The sequence below is a fragment of the Mastigoproctus giganteus genome, chromosome 1 (assembly GCF_048544385.1).
Source record: "Mastigoproctus giganteus isolate SK-2022 chromosome 1, ASM4854438v1, whole genome shotgun sequence".
Taxonomy (NCBI): Eukaryota; Metazoa; Arthropoda; class Arachnida; order Uropygi; family Thelyphonidae; genus Mastigoproctus; species Mastigoproctus giganteus.
In genome coordinates, this window is record NC_143575.1 from 11,566,256 (window position 1) to 11,588,818 (window position 22,563).

Consider the following 22,563-nt stretch of genomic DNA (forward strand, 5'->3'; position numbering starts at 1 on the left):
TACATGTTTATGCTGCTTCGTGTTAAAACAACTTTTAAAAACAAACATAAATTTTAAGTTCTGATTTATCTCATCTGTCCGAGAAAAGAGAATGTATTTAAGAATAATTTCAGAAAACCTTAAAATTTCAGAAATTTTAAGTTCTGATTTATCTCAGCTGTCCGAGAAAAGAGAATGTATTTAAGAATAATTTCAGAAAACCGAATTATGTACAATTCTTGTCTGTCGTAAGAATTACATCAGGCCGACGCCACACTCCCAAGCCAGTAGATCGTGGAGTGATAGCAAAAGAAACGTAAAGGAGGCCGAAAGTATTGCTTTCATTAGACACACAAGGATAGACAAAGGACTTCACAACAAGAATGCTCACTGACGTCGGTGTCCAATAAAGACATCTTTATGAGACGGGGACTAGCCCTACAAAGGCGACAGTTACCAGAATTATTAGGATTGGCAAGTCAAGGAAAAACGTCGGTTGCTCAGAGACAAGAGCAAAAACAACTGGCTGACTAACAAGCCACCAGACGGTATCGCTATAAGTTGATCTTCCCAATAAGGATAAATTACTTGCCTATAGTCAGCATTAAATTTAGCATATGCTTCTGTCAACTGATCTGTTAATTAAAAAAAAAAAAAAAAAGAGAAAACATCCCGTATGTAATTTTTATAGTACCAGGTAAAGACTTAAAATGTAGATCTCGTGAGTTTGTACATGGATAGGTTATATATTTACCCAAACTCGCAAAACGCTTTTGAATCTGGGAATGGCACAGAGTCCAAAACATTTGATGGAGTAATTGTGTAGGCGATGCGTTCGTATTATGAAAAACGGCGAGCCGAATAACCTCCCACAGCTCGGCACAGTTGGGTTTTCCGTGCAGTCATATCACTACATCCTGAAAAGGACGCCTCTTAGAACGTTAACGTGCGCATCCAACGTGAATGAACTCAATGAGAAGTGTAATGTGGCGATTGGGGTTTTCATGTAGTGTCCATTACAAGGACACAACACTGAACATTACGGTGATTACACGACACTTACAGAAAGAACGACAGAACAGGAAACGGAATGGTTCATTTTTGCCAATTCATTCATATCGATCAGAAAGCACAGTCGATTGAATGTCGTATATATTGCGTATAAGAGGCGGAATATCCTGTTCAGTTTAGTTCAAACACAATTAAGGCTTCTGATTGCTTTACCTACGCTGCGACCTACTATATAAGTCACTTAAGTACAGTATGAAAAGGTTTATCGTTTTACAGAAGACTGATAATGGGGATTAGTTCGAACTGTTACTATGCATGTATTAAAAACGTTCACACATTAAGTGTACGTCCCTCTTCGATTAATAAATACAAAATTCGCTGATAACTTACACCTGTAACTATAAAATAAAATAATCTTACACAAGGTTTGATCAAAAAGCCGGGCAAATGTTACAAAAAATTAATTTTATTCATTGATAAATTGTTTACTCTGTTAACATTCTTTAATATAAGTTCGAGCCTTCGGCAATCGCGCACTTCTTTCATCGCGCTGCCATTGATTAAAAATATTTTTGAAGTCTACTTTTGTGGACGCTTGCAGGCAATTCGTCGTGTTTGATTGGATTTCTTGAATCGAATCAAACTGGTTTTCTTTCGTGTCCTGTTTTAATTCTGGGAATAGCTAAAAACTGCATGGTGCCACATCAGAAGAATAAGGTGGAAGCGGCATGACGAGAATATTTTATAGTAGGATGCATTAGCAATGACGCCACGCGGAACAAAATCCGATAACACCATTATCTCACTGTCAAAAAATGCAATCAGCATGGTCTTCACATGTGATTTTGACAGACGCACCATTTTGGAATTGGAGAAGGCGTTCTTTTCCATTGGGAAAAATAAACCTTGGTTTCTAGGTCATATCTGTATGCCTATGACTCATCACCTGTTATAATTTTTGTTAAAAATGCAAGATCCGACCGGAGCTTGCTCCTAATAACTCAGATGAAATGAGGACTCGATACTCTCTTTGATCTCGAGTGAGAATGCGTAGAAGAGACTTGGTGCTCACTCATCTCGAGTGAGAATGCGTGGAAGAAACTTGGTGCTCACTCATCTCATGCCAAAATACTCAGTGAAAATGGCCTGAACTGCGCCAAATGAAAGAGACGTCTCCTCAGCAATTTTTTTGAATGATGTTTTTATCATTTCGGTATGTTCAAGAGCGACCGCCTTTTTCTTCATCTTCAAGCGAAAAATTTCCCTTATGAAACCACTTACAAATTTTTTTTATTTATTTCGTCACAGCATCATTTCCTTCAACTGTAACAAACATTATGTACTCAATGATTGACTGACTTTCGAAGTTTACAACAAAATTTAATGTTCGCACTTTGATCATATTTCGTCATTTTCAGTACACGCGACAAATGAGAAAAGCAAGCGTTCACTCAAAGCAACTTTCCGCTAGACTGGTGCTTAACAACAAGTTAACAGTTGTGTACATGATAAAAAGATGTAATTGCAAGCCCTGCTAACCTGCATTGTCTTGCCCTCAGGAAAAAAATATACTATATATCAATTCTAGGAGTACCAAAAATCCCAAGGTCAGTCGGTATACTGTTGGTAGGAACTGTTGAAACAGCCAGTCCTACAGCTCTGATCCGTTATCCTGTGACTATCCATCTTTGTCTTCGCCCCCACCCACAACGAAGAATACTCTCAAAGTTCGTCACCGCACTTAGACAAAGAAATGGAGACTATCACATAATGATTTCAACATGACGATGATGAAACTAGTGCGTAAGCATTCTTATAATTTTGATCAGCAGTCACCAGAATTCTGCTTCTAGGGTGTGTCCTGCCTGGTGAAATGACAGGACTAAGTCACAAAGCAGCGGGTGCTTGCTTTTAATACGTGTCTCTGGAACTGTTTATTTGAAGAATGCATGGTTAATTTGAGCGATCCTCTTGTTATGTTTTGCTAACGATATAAAATACAGAACAATCATTTCTGAAATGATTATCAGTTGTAATGTATTCAACTGGGGATGAGTCCGTCTATCTGTTGTTCTCTTGAGAGATAGGCTCTTATCAGCTGGTAGCTTCATGTGTTGTATTAGGCTGGTAGTGGGCAAATATCTATTGCACTGATTGCTTGTTAGATGAATTTAGTTATCAGGGTATGTTATCCTCTTTGATTTGGAGTTATTAAGAAGGCTGTTCTGGAGATTGTGTAGTGAACGCAGAAATTTGTATTTCGAGATGAGAGCAGTTGTATGAAGGTACTTTAGATGTAAAAGCCTGATGGATCCAATTTTTCTGGAAGATGATGAAACGGCTAAACAACTGTTTGGTATCAACATTTACCGTAACCGGGACAGCTATTGCTTCCAGGCAATAAAATAAATAAATAAATATTCTGTTTATACTCCGGAACGACCACACGGTCAGAAGAGTTCATAACGTAGAGAGAATACAAGAAACAGCACCGTATTCAGCAGTCACTGGCTTTGAACCCCGGTCACCCGCGCGCCTGACCACTAGGCTACGGCGGCAACAGTTTTATTAGAAGGCTTTTCTTTTGGCCGTCAAATGCTCCGCACAACCGTGACAATTTCTTAGAAAAAATTGTCCCTGGACACTGTTTCACTTGAAGCGGGTCCATTTTCTAGTCCGCAGCCAAGAACTAACCTTTCCGAATACCTACATATGAAGACACTTTAAGAGGAATTGTTCATCCCTGTTACACACACAAAACAGCAAAACATTATTGAAGTTACGAGCAACGTGAACGAAGAACCTCGACAGCCCCCTGTAGATAGCGTAATTCGTCTCATGGACTTGTCTTCAACGTAATGGACAGCGCATTTAACATGCTCTTGTGATCATGGGGATAGGGTAGGGTAGGTAAGCGACGAAAATGGCCGACAAGAAAACGACGTGCTCTTAACATATAATAATAAATAAGTGCAATGATTAGTACAAAACAAATGAATTTACAAACAAATATATAAAATGACTTTTCAGAATACGTTTGTGTTAGTTCTTTTTCACCAATGACAGCATAATTCGTATATACAGTCAAACTCGGTTGTAGAAACATCGGAAATAACGAAAACTCTGCTATAGCGTCATAATTAAGTCAGTTAAAAATCCTCATATAAATTGTGTGCTCTTTTAACTTAGTTATTTTAAAATTGCACACCTCTGCTAAATGTCGAACTTACCAGAAATATGTATTTTAGAATGTGTAGAAACATTGAATTAGTGTTCGTCGGTGTTGTATTCCGAATAGTAGAAATTGCACTGTTGCTTATGATAAACAGGTAGCTCATGAGATTTAATGACATTAATTACGAAAAAAAAGTAGGCACGAGCCTTTCTAAGCTGATTTTGTGAAACCACCATACCTTGTCAGTCAATCAGTAATTCCAGTTCGCCTTTTGCTTGAATTTTTTCCCCACTCTATAAACTCAAGCTCTTCACATGAATTAAAAGTCGTAATTACACGCCGGTATATTCGGCTGTTAATGCAATGATTTCTTCGCTTCTCAGGGTAGTTCCGCCAATCTGTCGTAAATATTCATTATCATTTTCTTCAGTAACAACGTAGCCGTTTTCCTCGACATGTTTTTCCATCAGCAAGACAAGACGCCATTACATTGTAACGCCTCTTCCGAACTAAAAATAACACTTTTGATTTAAAAAATAGAACGTTGGGGTTAACGGTAATAACTTCAAAAATATCGCTGTCCCCTCAATGATGCTATAATTGAGTTTGACTGCACACGCTTAGTGATGACTAAAATATAACGCCCCCCCACACACCAAAGTACTGGGCCTCTTTTTCGGGGAACGGATAATGACTTTGAAATGTGTTGCAAGGATGCCAAGAGATTACGAAATACATGCTTTGAAGGATATGTTCGATCATGCTCTGTAGTCACATTTGTGTCACTGCATCTACACAATATTTAGACCATTCGAACTTAGTACTTAGATGTCTTATATATATTTAACGTCACATAATGGTTATCTTGTGTAAAGTGCAAAGGAACAAGACTATGATGTGTGAGTATATATCAAGCCGTGACTGCTAAATACGGTGCTGTTTCTCGTATTCTCTGTATCTTGTGAACTCCTCCGACTGTGTGGTCGTCCGGGAGTATAAACAGAAAATTTATTATTTTTATATTGTGTCTGTAAAGTGCACGCATTCTGTGGTCGATTTGCTTGTTTGCTGGGCGAAAAAACCTGATTTTCCAGGAGAAACAATATACAAACCTCAACTGAGATCGACTAACTCAGGCATGTTGGAAAAAAGCCCATAAAAGTACCTCGCGTCATTGACGGGATTCGAACTTTTCCGGTGATTAAAACCATTGTGCTACCCAGAGGACCGTAAGCTATATCTACATAAGTTTAGCTCAGTGGAATGCTGCATTTTCCTGTTCGAAGATACCTTTACTGTGTTTCCCAATAATGAAAGCACCATTCAAAAGGAAAACTGACGGGTTTACTTGATCAGCGACAAAGTTTAGATGGCCCACAGCTGTCAGATGTACTTTTATCAAAGGACCTTCACACTTTCAACAAAACATTCCCTAGACAATGGGTATTCGTTCAGGTTGCAGACCAAGCAGGCTAGTTCACAGCCACATGTTGTTTTCGCCACAAAACAATGTCCGCTGTCAGCACGATGCAAAAAAAAAAAAAAAAACATGATTCGACAGACTAAAGGCATATTTTAAATAGTCATCGAATGTTAAATCGTGACACTTCTAGCACCATACAAGTCGCTGCTGATTGTCATCTACTGTTATATCCCAACCACTGGACAGTACTTCTGTTGCAGGAAAAGTTTCAACTGTCTTTCTTACGTCGTATTTCGAGTTATGCGCCGCCACTGGCTTATTGGCACCACTAAACGTTCAGACTTTCTCTCACTTCGTACATACACTTTCAGTTTTACAACAAATCACAATCACAAGTGACAGCTGGCTGTCTTACTCTCGCGTACAGGTATCTTCTGAACAGAGTTTAGAACAGCATACTAATGGGATGCTAAACTGTCCGATGTTTAGTAGAGGTGTTGGGGTGGTTACCCATCTATCTTATATGCTTCGAGTTAAGTATATTTATTTCAAACTAGTGTTTCACAAGTTAGCTTGAAGTCAATATTGCCAGCACTGATTCGTCTCGTCTTTTTTTACACAGAAGACGTCTGGGAGAGTGTCGGGGTGTGAGTCATATATCGATAGTCATTCAGTGAAAATCGCATTAAAGCTAAACATATTTGATTTTTAAATTAAATAGTTCTGTTTACACCACGGGATAACCGTATGAGGTCAGGGGGGTTTACAGTAGCAGCTTCCAAATGCCAGATCTCGCCATTAATAATGGACCGCGTATTTGGTGGAGTTGTGCATATTTGAAAACGAGGCTGCGAAACTCTGTACTTGTACCTGATCCCTCGATGATAGTTGGCTTTTTCTGTTCATCCTTCAACTCGAAGACCCATTACGATAACGCAGCAAGTCAACCTTCACTTCACAACGGATATCATGTGTGCCAAAATCACTTAATAAGTTATTAAGGTAGCTTATTTTATCAGAGAGAAAAAAAAAAAAAAAAAAAAACAGACAGGCATTTCAGAAAAAAAAAAAAAAATTACATAGCGCTTGAATCAAAATATAACAGTAAAAAGTAAACTTCTCCTTATACTCCGGACGACCATATACTGTACAAGGATCAGAGGAGTTCACAAGATCGCGAGAACAGCAGTCAGGAAGGCTTTAACTACGGTCAATCAAATGCGTGCATTACTTGTATTGTGGTGGCTCACAAAATAGGCAGCCTGAATTTTGCAAGGGGCCGGAAACACTGAATTTTAGCTTATTAAAAAAATAATAAGCCTATAATTTGAATTAGTTCTTGAAAAGCCATCGAAAAATTAGTAGTTGCATTTTTAAACTCCACTCGCATATTTGTCTGTAGTTCATAAAAAAAACTTACGTTAGCAAGTCCTCTGATTTTCTAAAACAATGGTTAGAAAGTCATTAAAAGTAAATTTTTTACACCCAGTTCTAGGTTGGTTTGCAAACAATCTTTTTTAAACTGATAGTATTCGATTACTTTTCATAATGAAATCACCTATTTGTAATACCAGATACAAGTAGATATTATTTTACAGCTGTATTTATTATCTTCAACATTTCCAGACACCTCCTGGAAAGTGCCATTTTTACTGCATGGTTTTGGTTGTTGGGCAACAAGCGTTTCTTTCTGTTTGCATGCTTCACTGGTTGCATTTAAGTTAAATGCGATCCAGACAGTTAAGAGTCCCTTTTTTCCTTGTACCTAAATAACTTCCACTGAATTTTTAAGTAAATATATCGTCCGTGATAGCAGCCTGAAGACGGGCTTAGGAATTTCGTACAGCCAACCCTTTGAATTCATTAAAAAACACACTGCAGTGAGTGGGTCACGAATATGCTTAGGGCAATCATCTGAACGATCTGACGAACAATTAAAGTTCACTAACGAAACATCTGCTACCTCTATCAATTATGAGCGTCTGTACAAAAATCGACTACTTACACAAGAGCAGACTCCTGTTTCGCTTTACGTTCCTGATGAAGTGGGGAACCAATTCGTCATCGTCACGGTGTCAGCTACAAGCCGAAAGCTGAGTATAATTATGATAATTGACCCGAGACGAGTCGGAGTTTCTGGTGGGGTGGTAGTGTGGTCCGGGGTTCGGTAGTGTCAGCTGCCAGTTTAAGGTCAAGCCTAGACGTGACTCTGATGCTGCTATCAAAGCGACAAGCTGATGCGGAGATGGTAGAGGCTGCGGCCCAAATCTTCCTCTTGAAAGAAGGAAGGCGAATTAAAAGGATCAGTTTAGTAATATTAAGTATAGCCTGCTTACGGTATCCTGGCCTCTGAGGTTGCATTTTGTTAGAATTGGCTGCCTGGAAGTCCAGAGACACCTACTATGCAACTAGCTGTTATGAAGTAATTTCAACACACTGTAGCTGCTAAACGAATCCTGATTATTACTATGGCTTTTGTATTCTTCTTTCCCACCTTCGCTTAACTCGTGGCTTAACTCATTACTTTATGATTTTTTTTTTTTTTAAATTTTATTTCAGACTGTTTTGCCTTCAATTTCTCAGCCACTTTCGCATTAATTTTCATATAATTAAATCTAAATAAAATTTACTTCAGATGAATGGTCGCAAGCCCCAACCCTCCAACTTTAAGAACTTTTCAAAGGTCTTGTACAATGAAGGATATTATCAAATAAAGAGGTTTTAAACTTTCCAGCAATTAGAACGATCCTGTAGTTAAATCTGGTGGTTAATTTTAAACCTAAGTTAGATTATAATCGCAGTACATTACATTTATTGTCTTTACCCTGTCCGTCTGTTCGCATGTAACGACTTCAGTTCCAGTGGACAGAATTTTATGTTTAGCTCCTGTAAAAAGATTTGTCCGATTTTTTCATAAATTAATTGCATTTTCATTTTCTGTGAAATAATATATAAAAGTAACTGTTTTAATTTCGCTGCATACCTCAACATAATATTAATTCAACTTTTATAATGTATTTTTCTCAACTTCTTAATAAAACTGAAACGCAACGCATATGTCAGATTGTAGTAGGCCTTTAATATTTTCATAATGTACTTTACTTATTTCTTCACGGATTTTAATAATTAAAATATAACAACTATTTCATGTATCTGCTGTAATTAGTATAATAAGAAAATAGTAATAATTTATGATTTATATGTTTAGTAAACGGTAACAAAACTGAGCTCCTGAAAAGGCAACGAGTTTCATGTGCGCGGAGCGAGAATAGTTCTTTTTTTTTTTTTTTTTTTTTGCGCATCCGTCATATTGCCCATTCATTCTACCATTGAGCGCAAAAATAATATCAAGTGATTCAGCTACATTACAAAATAAGGATCGTGTATATCTGCCGAACTTTTATTTGTCCTACTTTAATGAAATTTGTGATCACTCAACAAATCTTTTTACAGGAGTTAATTATAAAATTCTGTCCACTGGAACTGGAGTTGTTACATGCGGACAGACAGACAGGGTAAAGACAATAAATAGATGCTTTACGGATATGTGAAAAGTGCCTAAAAATTGCTTATTTTTCTAGAAAGATATCTTACACAGAAATCACGCATCCTGTCCCTTACTCAGATCGAAAACTGCAGTTGAAAACTGTAGGTAACCACCACTAGCTCTATCAAAATAATTTCGTATGTACGTACGTACGTAGGAAAATTTTAGTTTCTGAAAGTATACTGATCAAGTTCATTTGCAAACAAGTCGGCTTCGCTTGTACTGAAACCATTTATAATTTAATTAACTATTTTATTAATAATGCACGATTCCCAACTGGAACAATAAAAACTACAATACTGATTTAGGTCAAACGTTAATCATAGCGATTGGTCCAATATTAATCATATCAGACTGACAAGTCCTTGGACTGTGCAAGTATCGCCGTGAGTAACACAGGCTGCTCTCCATATTACTCGCTCTCATATCTTCGTCTCTACTTCATTATTTCATGAACAAGCACTTAAATTAATCTTTAAATTAAATGTTACAATCTGTAATCTACTATACATTCTGCATTTTTGAATTTACACGCTCGTAATGTGGAATTCATATTTAAGATTATCTCTCATATTGATGTCACGTATGAGTTACTGTTCATTTATATCTTTATCATCTGTTTTTTCCCACCCTAATGAGTACCATCGTCACTGCGTGTAAATAACTAATGATTTCATAAATATATCTTGTATTCATGAAATCACCAGAGAAAAAAAAATTCAAGCTTATTGAGCGGCTTATTTCTTTATTACCATATTTCAGTTATAATGCAGAACACATTCTTTTCCCGGTACTTATTTCACGACATTTTCTTATATCACTATTTTCTGAGTGCGGGTGGGCTGGTTGTGGTGATTTTAATATATATATTTTCATATCATATTAATACTAAATAACAACCGAGTACAACGCTGGGTAGTCAAATGGGCATTTTAAAAACGCACAACTCGTGTCATGGATACCGCATTCGTTATGCGAACTGGGTTCCACTCCTGTCAGGAAAGATGTAGTACGATTACAGTGAGCTCAGGAATAACAACATTAGAGACAAGGGTGGAATGGTAAAACATTGCCTGATTTGAGGAATCTTGGTTTCTGCTTTTCACTTTGATGGAAGGATCAGAATATGGCGAAAACAGCATTGATGAGCCATGGACCCATTTTCCAAGTGCCTACTATGCAGACCGGTCGTGGCCGAATAATAGTGTGAGGAGCGTTTTCTTGGTATATATTCGACCCATTGATACAAGTGGAGCAAAATTTGGATGCTACAGGTTATCTGAAAACTATTTCCGATCAGGCACATCCTTTCATGACTGCAGTGTATCCATTTGAGAACAGGTTCTTTCAAGAGGATAATGCATCATGTCGCAATAAATGCGTTTTCAAAAGGACAGAGAAAAAAAAAAAAAATACACGCTTTGGTCTCCAGTGGTGCCACGAGTAACAGAAAGGTTTGAAAACCACTGAATTAGGTATTGAAGAGCCATGTCTGTCAATTGCATAAGTGTGCTCTAATGTAATTTTCTCTGCCCGGGGATGAAAAAAAAAAAAAAAAAAAAAAACCTTCATCTCAGATGAAGATGCAAGTTTTTTTTTGACTCATCCTAGGTTGGAAAGGCCTCAATAAGTTCCTTACTTCGTCGACTGGATTAGATACACCTTTCGAAATGAGTAGTAAGTGATAACCACCGCATGGAGGGTGGCTACGAAGTGTGTGTGAGGGGGGGGATTTCCCCACGCTCTGGTAACTGTAGGAGCAAAACTACTGTTTCACTCCCATTGTTCGTTCTAAACATATTTTTAAAACATCCATTAAAATGTAAGGTGAAGAAACGGATAACGAAAACTTTATCAGCACCCTTCCCATGAGTTCAGTAGGATTACTTGAAAATCTGTATGATTTTCGGCTCTCATTGGTTTCTGCTAATCATGACTCACAAATGTTTTCAAAGTATCATCAGTGACAGTTGTCGGAAATCAAACTTTACATCACAGACATCCAAGTTTTTCCTTTAACTTATCATAGGTAACCAACCCATATATCATAAAGTTAGGTTCCGTGAAATAGGGTAAATTCATTGGTTTCTGCTAATCATGACTCACAAATGTTTTCAAAGTATCATCAGTGACAGTTGTCGGAATTCAAACTTTACGTCACAGACATCCAAGTTTTTCCTTTAACTTATCATAGGTAACCAAACCATATAATTATGATTACTTTTTAATTAAGTAATTTATGATTACTTTTTAATTAAGTATTTAAGAAACGTATTGCCACATGTATATTGATATGATGTAAAGTGATTAACACATGGAAGTTGCGATATACTAAATACGCAACCTTATTAAGGTAACTTAACCTTATTTTATAAGGTTAAGTTACTTAAAATAGAATAATTACTGTTTTCAGTTATTAATTAAGAATTTAGGAAAGGAAATGTTATTAAATAAGGTTAGTTTACCTAAAGTGCGTTAAACAAAGAACTTGGAATCTATTATATAAAGTTTCATTTATGGTAGTTGTAAGTAATAGTTGTCAAAGTAATAGATTCTTTGACAACTGTTGTCAGTCATGATCAACAGAAATCAATGAGACGAATATCACGCAGTAAGACTGTTTTTACATCTACAGCTATCAATGAATGTAGGGAACTTACGGGGAAGTTGCCGACAGGATACGTAACTCTTTCTTTACCTAACATAAAAATATGCATACATTAAAAGGGTGCAAAAGTAGGTAAACAGTTTATAATCTATTTAACGGCACTTTTCCCTCGAATTCTCTAGAGATACAGTTATCGTTAAATAGCTACATAGAAATTGTTTACCCGTAGGTATACGAAATGAAATCGTTGTTGGTTACACAATCTGGCAAGAGAGAGAAAAGAGGACAAGGAATTTTATACGTATGTAAATACAAAAAGAACACATCAGACTATACTCTTATGTAATGGATGCGGGATAGTCATCGATAACCCGACTGAAGGATTGATGGGCATTTCGCATCCATCTTTACAGATGAAAGTCTCCTCACGGTGATGGAAAACTGTGCTGGTGAACACCTGAGCACTGAGAAATCAGTGAAATGGAAATTACCATAGAACTTCCTATAAAAACGTTTTCGAGCATGAAGGCAAGTAAGGCGCCTGACTATATGTATATACCCAGTTATTGGAAATGCATCAAAACATAAAGTTGTTAATCATGAGGGCTTCATTAACACCACGCATATATTTGAAATGTCCTTCCCCCATTTTATTATTTAATTTCAATTTATCATGATTTAAGAAACATTAAAGCTACCTACGCTTGCTGTCGATAAGCAAAATCCAATTAGCGAATGAAGCAGCTGGTTTAAAAAAAAAGTGTGGTCTGTATCTGTACAAAAATACTTAGATCAGATACGCTTTTATTTATTTATTTATTTTTAAAGATACTCTTCTCGAAATTTGCGATCAATTCTTTAAAAATCGGTACACAGAGTATTTTTTTTCCCAAGAAGTGACTGCCTGTGCCATTGATTAAAGATGGAATCGAAAAAAAAAAAAAAAAAAAAAAAATCTTATCTATACAAAGCTACTCACAAGTCGAAATTTATGTAAAACTCTCGTCTCGCTAAGACGCCCTTCGAAATTTATCTCAGTAGGAGATAAATTCCACTCATTCGTTTTTACTATTCATTACTTTCCATTACACCGTTAAAAACAAACGTTTCCTGTTTCACTTAATCTTTATTTTAATTCTAGTACAATTAATTAAATTTTTGAACAAAACTATTACTTTTAATTTCCATGTAATCACGATCACTTTAATCATTTGAGCATTTCATACACCTAGCATTCATTATTTATTTTATTTGTTGTACATATCTTGTTCTGTGAAGGACATTTTCTTTTCACGGGTTGTGTTCCAAGAAAAGTTGATGATTAAGATAAATTCGTGTGGAAAACTCTCTCTCTGATTTTATCGCCGAATTAAATCAGATTTCGCTGAAGGGCTGCTTGACCCTAACAAAGACTTCGCCTAGACGGGACACCTACAAGAGTAGATCAGATGTTAGGGATCACAGGATGTTCGCCTCGGTCAAGTTATCAGATGTTTTGAAATTATGACAGGATGGAGTACAGGCGATTGGGTATGTGCAAACAAACAGAGAGAGAGAGAGAGAGAGAGAGAGAGAGAGAGAGAGAGAGAGAAAAAAAAAAAAAAACTCAGTTGTTTCCATTAAATAATATGTAATGATTTTTTTTTTTTCTATAAAACACAAAAGTATTTTGAAAAGTTTAAATGTTCAAGCAACAAAGAGACTTACATTTTATGTACAACGTACACGAAATGTATTTGTTTATGATAAAAATTATGGACCAGAAATTTTTCAACTCAAATGTTCATTAAAAATTATCACGATAAAATATTTCACCTCCTTGCAGCGAGTGAGCAGAAATATGATTAACGTTTTTAGCTAAATAATAAGCAATCTCATAAAAGGAAAGCAACATATTGGATATTCGCTTCAAGTTGATGCGAGTGTCCGAGCAATTTATATTTGTACAAAGCGGTATTTCCCTCCCACATAATTTTTTCAGTTTATACTCCGGGACGACCACACGGTCAGAAGAGTTCGCAAGAATACAAGAAACAGCACCGTATTTAGCAGTTAAGGGCTTGAACCCCGGTCACTCGAGGAACACCCTGGCGTTGACCACTCGGCTATTCTCTTCTGTTCTGCAGATCTGGATATATGGAGGGGGAGAGGAAGACAAATATGTTCCTTAATCCAAAATCGTCACATATATAATACCTTATATATATAAGGTATTAATATGATGAGCTTCTATTTAAAACCATAATTATTCTAGGCTTCCAAAAACTGTTTAAGGAAATGGTATTTGTTATAAATAAGGTATTACAGTATTTATTTATCATACAGTATGGAGTATATAATTTATTATGAAGTACTGCCAGAAATATCGAGCATAGTACGCGACTTGTATATCAGCAGCGGACTAGAAAATGAAATAAAGCTATCCCAAGAAAAGCAGCAGCTTTAGATTATGACAATTGTTGAAGTAGTAAAGATTTTCAAAGTGTTAACGATTCTCATTCTGAACATCTATAATCGCACTGGAGAATAAGTTCAAATTTAAGTGCAGATAAGTGACTGAGGACAGATCTATCCAAGAAAGCAACGACACTCGAATAATGGGCCTGTATACCTGTATAAAACGCAGCCATTCACACACACACACACAGCACACACGTGGTTTTAGCTGGTGGTGTCCCAGTTTAAACTAGCTCAAGGAAAGTTCCCTCCCTACTCGGTTCATCAGCAACAGAACAGACGTGAATTTTTTTAAATATATTCCTTCCCTATATCACCTCAATAAATCATTGTAACTGGCCTCCTTTCAGTGGAATTTGTAAAAGCTAAAAAAAAAAAAAAAATTATTTATGATTATCGTAACTGATAAAAGATCCCCAGAGAAAATTAAACGATGCAATGATTGTTGATAAGTGTTCCGATTCAAAAAGAAATTGAAGGGGTGGGATTATAGAAGAGAATCGTGAATCTACCAACTGTGGAAAGAGTCCGTGCTACGTTCTGAGTTAGTTGTTCTCGGGCTGTGATCGTAGAAACGTGTTTTGATGAATTCATGTGACAGCTACACAGTTCCCCTCTTTCCTAATTTTTCCATATGATTTTTAACAAGACTCGATTTAAAAGCGTTATCTATATCGTATTTATTAATGATATTTTTTCCATTTCTACTTTTCAAGCCCTTCGCTTTTGAGATAATTGTATACGTGGATGAGACTATATAATTTTTCCCACTGTTCAGTTTTTTTACAGAAGCGCACACACTTTTGTTGTTTCGGAGTAGCGCTAAAGGAATCCAAGCCATGAGGCGTCAGTTATTTGTGTCTATAAATTGCGTGTATTTTTTGGTCGGTGCGCTGTTTGCGGAATGAAATATTTGTAAAAGAATAAGAGAAGTTTACCAATCCACTTCGATGATGATAATCCAGCAACTAAATAAATTGAAATCGAAATAAATAAAATAAAACTATGTACATAAATAAATTATGAATCAATCAATAAACTAATTAAAAAATATACAAAAGTTATTTCCAATAGGAAATAATTGTAACTTATGATATTTTGGAGAGGTCCAGCCTAAGGAAAAAAGGCACGGTTTTTAGCTGACACAACCAGATAAGCAATAAAGAGAAACACTATGAAAGAGGCCAATAAGTATATCAGGCACTTGATACTTTCGAATTGGAACATACGAAGATTTCTGAAATAACATTAGTTTAATCTTCGATCTTTATAGGCGGGATGAATTCCCTTAGGTAGTTACATTCTTACTATGACCATTGTAAGAAGTCCTTTAAATCATTTTGGTACTACTCTCTGCAGGCGCAATGCGAAAACAACTGCTGCTTGAAAAGAAACTAGAAGTCAGCACGCCCAATAAGTAATCTAAGGCCGACGCTGAGACATAACATTATGAAGATACAGCAGTATTAAGTGTGTTAACTATAGAAACTAGCTATTACATGGATGCCATATATAGAGCACATAACTCAAGATCGGTCAATAAAATACATTGATCACCATAAAACCTGATCTTGGGTAATGCTTTTCATAAAGAGGACAATAAAGTCATTTGGATGCATCCCACTTTACTATTTTCTCCCCGAAAAGTTTCAGTAAGATGTTAAACCTGTTCAGGCACTAGTTTAACATCTCACTGAGAGGTGGCCTTATGATAACACTCGATCACGTTCCAAACAGCAAAGACTACACCCAACTGCCGAAGACGATATGACATACTCATCACCTCTTTCTTTTTCCAGCGATACACTTATTTTTGAATACGTGAATTGACAACGCCAACAAAAATTTGTTCTGTGTAATAAACTAGACGATTAGTACAGACAAATTTGCAAAAAAAAAAAAACAGTAATTTGGCCAATGAGTAGATATCGGAAAAGCCTTGAGGCAAAGAAAATTTAAATTGCATATAAAAGGCAATTTCGCATCTATTTGATTACACATAAAATGGCGGGTTCTGTTCAAATTATCAACAGTCAAAAGGACAATATAAACCATAAAATTTTAAAAACTTTATTTTAAATTCTTAAATTCTTGAAAAAGATGACAGCAAAAATATAAAAAGCTGTTATGGTGTTCTTGTTTTGGGACTTTTGCATCTGACTGTTTTGGCCATACAGTGGCTCCCAAGGTTGATCATATCTTATGTCTGAGTAAGCGTGCGTACACAAACCGATATGCATGTTTTTGGGGATTGAACAAACCAAATCTGCTGTATTACCTTATAAAAAAATCTGTAAAAAATTAAAAACGAAAAATAAGCGCCTTTTAATCACAAATTCTTTAAGCTGGTTTCTACCTTCACTGCGTTTACCTCCTCCATCTAGCTCTTCTATCAAAAAATCACCATTGCCACCTCTCAGACTGTCAGGCCTTGTATATATTTTTTGGATTACCGGAAAAGTTAAAACTTATATATCATTATATAAGTATATAATTTATGCTACTATATATTTTTTTCCATTTCTATTGTCCAAAAATTGCGTTTCTGTATTTTACAAATCGCCTGAAAACGTAATCACTCCTTTATTTCACTTCATGCTAACCTCCCGTAAGGAACCCCTTCCCCTTTTCTATATAATTATCCCGTCCTTATCCTACGCAAGGCAGATAATTATGCCGACAGATGAGATGATAATAGAAAAAATAAAAACAACCTGTTTCACCAACGAATAAAATATATTCAAACATTGTGCTTGAATATATTATATATATATGAACGAGGGGTATTTTAAAGAAGTTCCCGGCTTATTATATATTTCAGTATTTGAAAATAAAATAAACACATTAATACTGAATTACAAATATTCATATGCACGTAACCCAATTTTTAGAGTAATCTCTTACATTTTATTAATTTTTTAAGGTTTAAGAAAGTCATGTCTGCCAAAACCAATAATTTCAGCAAAGATGAGAGATGTGCAGTGATGAAATATTTTTAAACGGACTATAGGAGAGCAAATCAACGAGAATATATGAATCGAAACGTTGCACGATGATCGCACATCATAGAATACCACCAAGAACGTTGATACTGAATTGAAAAGGGATTGCAGGACCACCAAAGGCGAAACCAGATTTGAACGACCAATTTGTGTAAGTCACAGAAAATATTTGTTATTCATGACCTGATTTTGAAAGATCGTCAGAATGGATCAAATACATACTAAATAAACATATTCTGTGAAAGAGATCACCATGTTGTCCACAATTAATGAAAAGATTTTCAGCGAAATGGGTTTACTGTAGATCAGAAGAGCAAGTCGTGCAAAGAAAGTCTTGCGAAATTTAGGCAGTATTCAAACTAGTCTCCCAGCCTAATGACCACGACTGAAACTTGGATTTATTACTATAATTTAGTAAGATCAAACAGGGGTCCATGGAGTATTTTCTATCCAAAAAGAAATTCAAAGAATACCATCATCTACCATGGTGATAGCATCAGTTTTGTGGGATATTCATTGAGTACTTTCAAAAGGGTAAATCCATTACAGGTGAATATTGTTCTTCGTTGCAACTTAAATTTAGTGGACAATTAATGGTAAAATGTCGGAGAGACTCTCTAGAGGGATCCTCTTTCTGCATGACAATTTATAGTCACAAGGGTTAGGTAACCATGGATATTTTGAATTATTTAGATTATGAATTATTGTCACATGGCCAGATATGGTCTCATCGGATTACTACCTGTTTTCTGCATTGAAAAACATTTGAAAAGGCTTTGGGATAAATACAATCAAGTTAGCAGACAAGACAGTCCGTCCTGAGTACGGAATCTAGCACAGAAGAAGGAAAGTTACATCAAATATGAAACGTTGAATAAAAGTTACCTTTCCAGACTACTTCATTTTCAAACACGGTAGGCTAGAAACTTTTCGAATATCATTCGTATGAATCAGGATAAGAAGATAAAATAAAAAAATAAAATAAATAAAAATCTCAAATCTCGACGTCGGTTAGGTAGTTTCTCACTGTAAATTCATACAATGAGCGGCTAAGTCTTCTGTGGTTATATAAAAATCCCTCTACTGTTATGATTTTTAAGCTGTTCAAACTGCTCTTTGAGGTAAATATGAATGGAGTCCATTGTAACGTTAAAAAAAAAAAACCCTCACGTTTGAATATTTCATCTGGTCTTTCCGTACAGATTCGTCTTGCTCCCTCATAATCACAGTTTTCCTTTACACATTCCTGCAAGTTTTTTAAAGAAAGTCCATATCTCTTTTGCAATATTAACAGGATATTAAATCCGCTATTTCTGTACCAAGAGAAGCAACTCTTAAGAGACGTTACAATTGTGATATCTTTTGTTGGATTTTGCATCATATCACTCAAATAATTAATTGAGATGAAATGTCGTATCATCCAGTAATATAATTAAAAATTTGAAGTCCATTAACTTATTTGTTAGGTACTGTGTTTCATGCCTAATACGAGTCTGAATCAACGCAAACATCGTCTTTTCTTCGACAACGTATAGCTTTTAAACTCTCAGTGTGACTTTTTTCATCCAGTACATTTGTATATATTACTATAAAAATAATTGAGGTTTACAGTGCCCACAATCACTTAGCACCAGAGCGATCGCCCGTGGCGCCTCGCCCAAAAGCCGGCCCTGAGTACCTGTCTTGAACTTAGCTAAAATACCACGGAATGATATTTAAGCTACATTAGCTAGCAATTTTATGGTGAGGCATGCCAATCATTTATCCTCAGCATTTCTCCTTAAAGCATGCACGGAGAATGCTGCTGGATTTCATAATTTGAAATGTTTTACTCTAAGTCTACTTAATTAAACTTCATTTAATTAAGTAGACATTTTTATAACAGTCGTTACAGTTAACTCCTCTGATCTTTTGTGACTATCCAGGAACAAAACCGGAAATTTCATTTGTCTATTTAATTTGTAAGTCTGATATATATATATATATTTTTTTTTTTTTTTTTTTATTTATTTATTATTTTTTTTTTGAAGGCCAACGATCAGCATAGCCAATAGTCTCCTATAGCAATCATCCATGGGGATTCGCTTTGGGGTAATTTGATAACTGTGGTGTGTGTATGCTGGACTGAATATACTTACTCTTTATAAGCAAACTGTTCAATTTTAAAGAAATAGCTATCTGGTATAGCATTAACATCAAAGGTCATTTGTGCTGGGTATATTATGGGGTAGCACTAAAGCTTATAGACCATTTAATCACAGTCGTATGTAGGACATAAAAAGATCGCTGATGTTGCCAAGACTCATAATAAAGGTACCTGGAGAGATCTAGTGGATACTATGCAATTATGAAGTATGCTTCATTGTTCTATCAGTTGTTAGATTTTAGGAGCCAAAATCAAGAGCATTCTAAAGTTATAAGGAATGCAATGTTAAGTTTATGTATTAATTGTATTATCATACTTTATGTCTGTAAAACAGAACAGTGATAAATGAATTAGCTTCTTATTTATCTTGCACATCAAGACTTACTCACCAATGAATTCCAAAATTTTTAAAATAGCTGAAGTTTCTTTTCAGATAAGTGCAAACAATTTGAGCGGAATTTTTTACTATACCCGTGGACATTATAAACTTCCTTAACTTGTTTAAGAAAAGTCACGAAGTTAAAAAGTCCTTTAATTGGCGATTTTCTTTTGCATTCAATAAGAAAATTCCTTACTGAAAAGCTTGATGAAGACTTTCATTTCACTACTGAAGTCATTTTTGTAGATTGCTCAAAAATGTTACTAGCAAAGGGTTTAAGGGGTTTTCAAAGGGTTTTCATTAAACAAAAAATACGAAGCAACGTTACATAGCAACCCTGAAAAACATTATCAGATATTTAAAGAATACATACTCCAATACTCTAATGTATTTGGTTAGACGAGTAATTACAAGAAAATACCTCTTCCACTAACCTATCTTCTGAATATCTAATATTTTGGAAAGTACTACTCTTGTTGCACTGCTGCCAATCTTTAGTCAATCTAGGTAATGCGGTCCTAATTACTTTAGGTTCAGCCTACCATTCCCATTGCGTGTCACCGTATGTCCAGTGTTTGCGATGCGGCCTTGGTATCTATGGTGTGTGGTAAAAACTGAATTTTGTATTACGGATTGAGATAATTATTACAATTATTACTAGTTAAACTTTTTAGCTGAAAAGTGAGGGATAACTCTTTCACATTTAGACATTTATATAATGGAATTCATTTCCTATTTTTCATACGATGCTTTAAAAATACTACACTCTATGGAAGAGGACCCAAGGGATCTCAGGAAGAATAATTCCTATTAAAGACGACAGCCAATTTACCAAACTATTTATGATTACACTGTTCCCAGCGAATAATTATCATGGACGTAGCCAACTCTATTTCTCAACTCTCCTTTGATGTTCGTTGTCCTAAAAAGAGAAATATTCTCTTTTTCTCTAAACTCCCGTAAGTTTCTTCGAAAGACTTTGCCCAAGACACCCACCCGGTTATATGTATTCTCTCTCTCTCTCTCACACACACACACACACACACACACACACACACACACACACACACACACACACACACACTGCTCTGAGGTTCGAAACAAAGTAATTCAGTATACGTTGAAACCAGATATAATCGAATAGGGTTACAAATCCTGTTCTATCTTATTTATTTATTTTTCTGAAATGATATTTCATTAGAGAGTTTGGGGAAGAGCTGAGAGAGAAAACGTGCTATCAGATAAATACAGTAAAACAGCAAGAACTGGGAACTTTTAGTATTTTCTTCAACTTAAGTTCATTACAAACCATTTGCGTTATTTTTGCACTGTGAATTCAGAGTTATAATAATTCAAAATTTAACTCTTAGCTGAAAAATAAACACAAAATGAATTACTGACAGCAAAAGGGGTGGCTGTGTAAGCTTATGGCGCTATTTAAATTTATAAAGTAGCAAATATTTATGATAATAAGAATGAGAACATTAATAAATGCATTTTTGTTTTCAAGCTCAAATAAAATAAACAGATACCACTCTTTGTTCCTAGAAAATGCAAGCTATCCTAAATATCATGCACAACAAATGCGGGCTCTAATTTCTGACAGCAAACGCATTAATATACATTTTATAAACAAATATAGGATGAAATTATATGACTTACACAAATCTTCGTCTTTTAGAGTGTGGACTAGTGGTACCAGGAACCTGAGTGGCAGCCGGAGCAGGAGGCCCTATTCCTCCTACAGCTGCCATACCCCCAACAGCACCCATAGGAGCAACTGATGGGGCTATGTAAGTCGTTGGGGGTGTGTAATGGGGAGGTCCAGCGTAAGTAAACATTGTCGACGGGGTCACAGCGTCCTTGATATTGCACGAAACAGTCTTCCCATAACAAGGAAGTCGGGTGATGCTGATTAACAGATCAGCTTCACCTGCACGTGGACCAAAGTACACGCGGTCACTTGACGATCAGATTGCTCCAGGTGAAACAAGCTCGGCGTAAATTACGTCACCGGTTCTTCATGACATCGGCCGACGGCATCGGGAGATAGAGCTACAACGAGATGAAATCAAGCGTCAATACTCGCACTAGCTTCTCTGTTTTTTACTTCACATCCCTTGTACACATTCTGTGAGGTATGAGTCTTACCGGCGAAACGGAGGCACTATCCTACTGAGAAGATCAGCACACCGACTTCAGTGAAGACACGACGCGCGCGCGCACTGTTGGAACACTGGGCATCACCTGGCAGGAGGTACGTTTGGGGGGTACAACGATGAGCTGCGGGAATGAGCCCCGCCTCTAAGGCGGCGATGTAACCAATGAGGGCGGCGGCACCTGACCTTCCGCCGGCCTGCTGGCGCTGCGGTACGGAACCCGTCTACAACGTTCAGTATGGCCAGGCGAGGCGTGTAAGGAGGGCTGACCTCGGGGGTCATTTACCACCTGTTTAAGAAGTAGCCGGGCCAAGAACGGGCTTCTGTGGTAACTGAAATGAACCGTACAAAACTCAGTTGTTCTCTTCCAACCTTCTAATGTGAGTAAGCAACGAGCCGGAAAACTAACACAGTGCCCAGACTTCGGTGCCATTTAAGGATAATCGACTTTTAATGCTTTTTCGTTGACGAACAGGTAAGTAAATACGAACAGCTAATCTTTCTGTATCATTAGTTAATCCTCTAAAAAAAATGTCACTGTGAAAATGAATTAATATTAGAAAAAAAAAAAAATAGAATAAGAGTCGAATAGGGTCGAAGATATTTGTCAAAACGAGCTATGAAAATGACTTTCTAAGAAAAATTTTAAAATTAGCGCTGATAAGTTAAATGCTTAA

At 36.2% G+C, this 22,563-nt stretch overlaps 1 protein-coding gene across 3 annotated transcripts in view; it reads right to left on the reverse strand.

The window, feature by feature from the left end:
• Nucleotides 1–22,563, reverse strand: part of tgo (Aryl hydrocarbon receptor nuclear translocator homolog tgo) — a 535,800-nt gene that overhangs the window by 345,923 nt on the left and 167,314 nt on the right. The window contains exon 1 of one of the 3 annotated variants that reach the window (XM_090371441.1): nt 21,390–21,824. The exons of the other annotated variants lie outside the window; for them this stretch is intronic. Within the exon in view, the coding sequence (XP_090227567.1) occupies nt 21,390–21,568 (179 nt within the window). The 5' untranslated portion in view covers nt 21,569–21,824. Of the gene's footprint in view, nt 1–21,389; nt 21,825–22,563 lie in introns of those variants that run through there. 3 annotated transcript variants of the gene reach the window in all.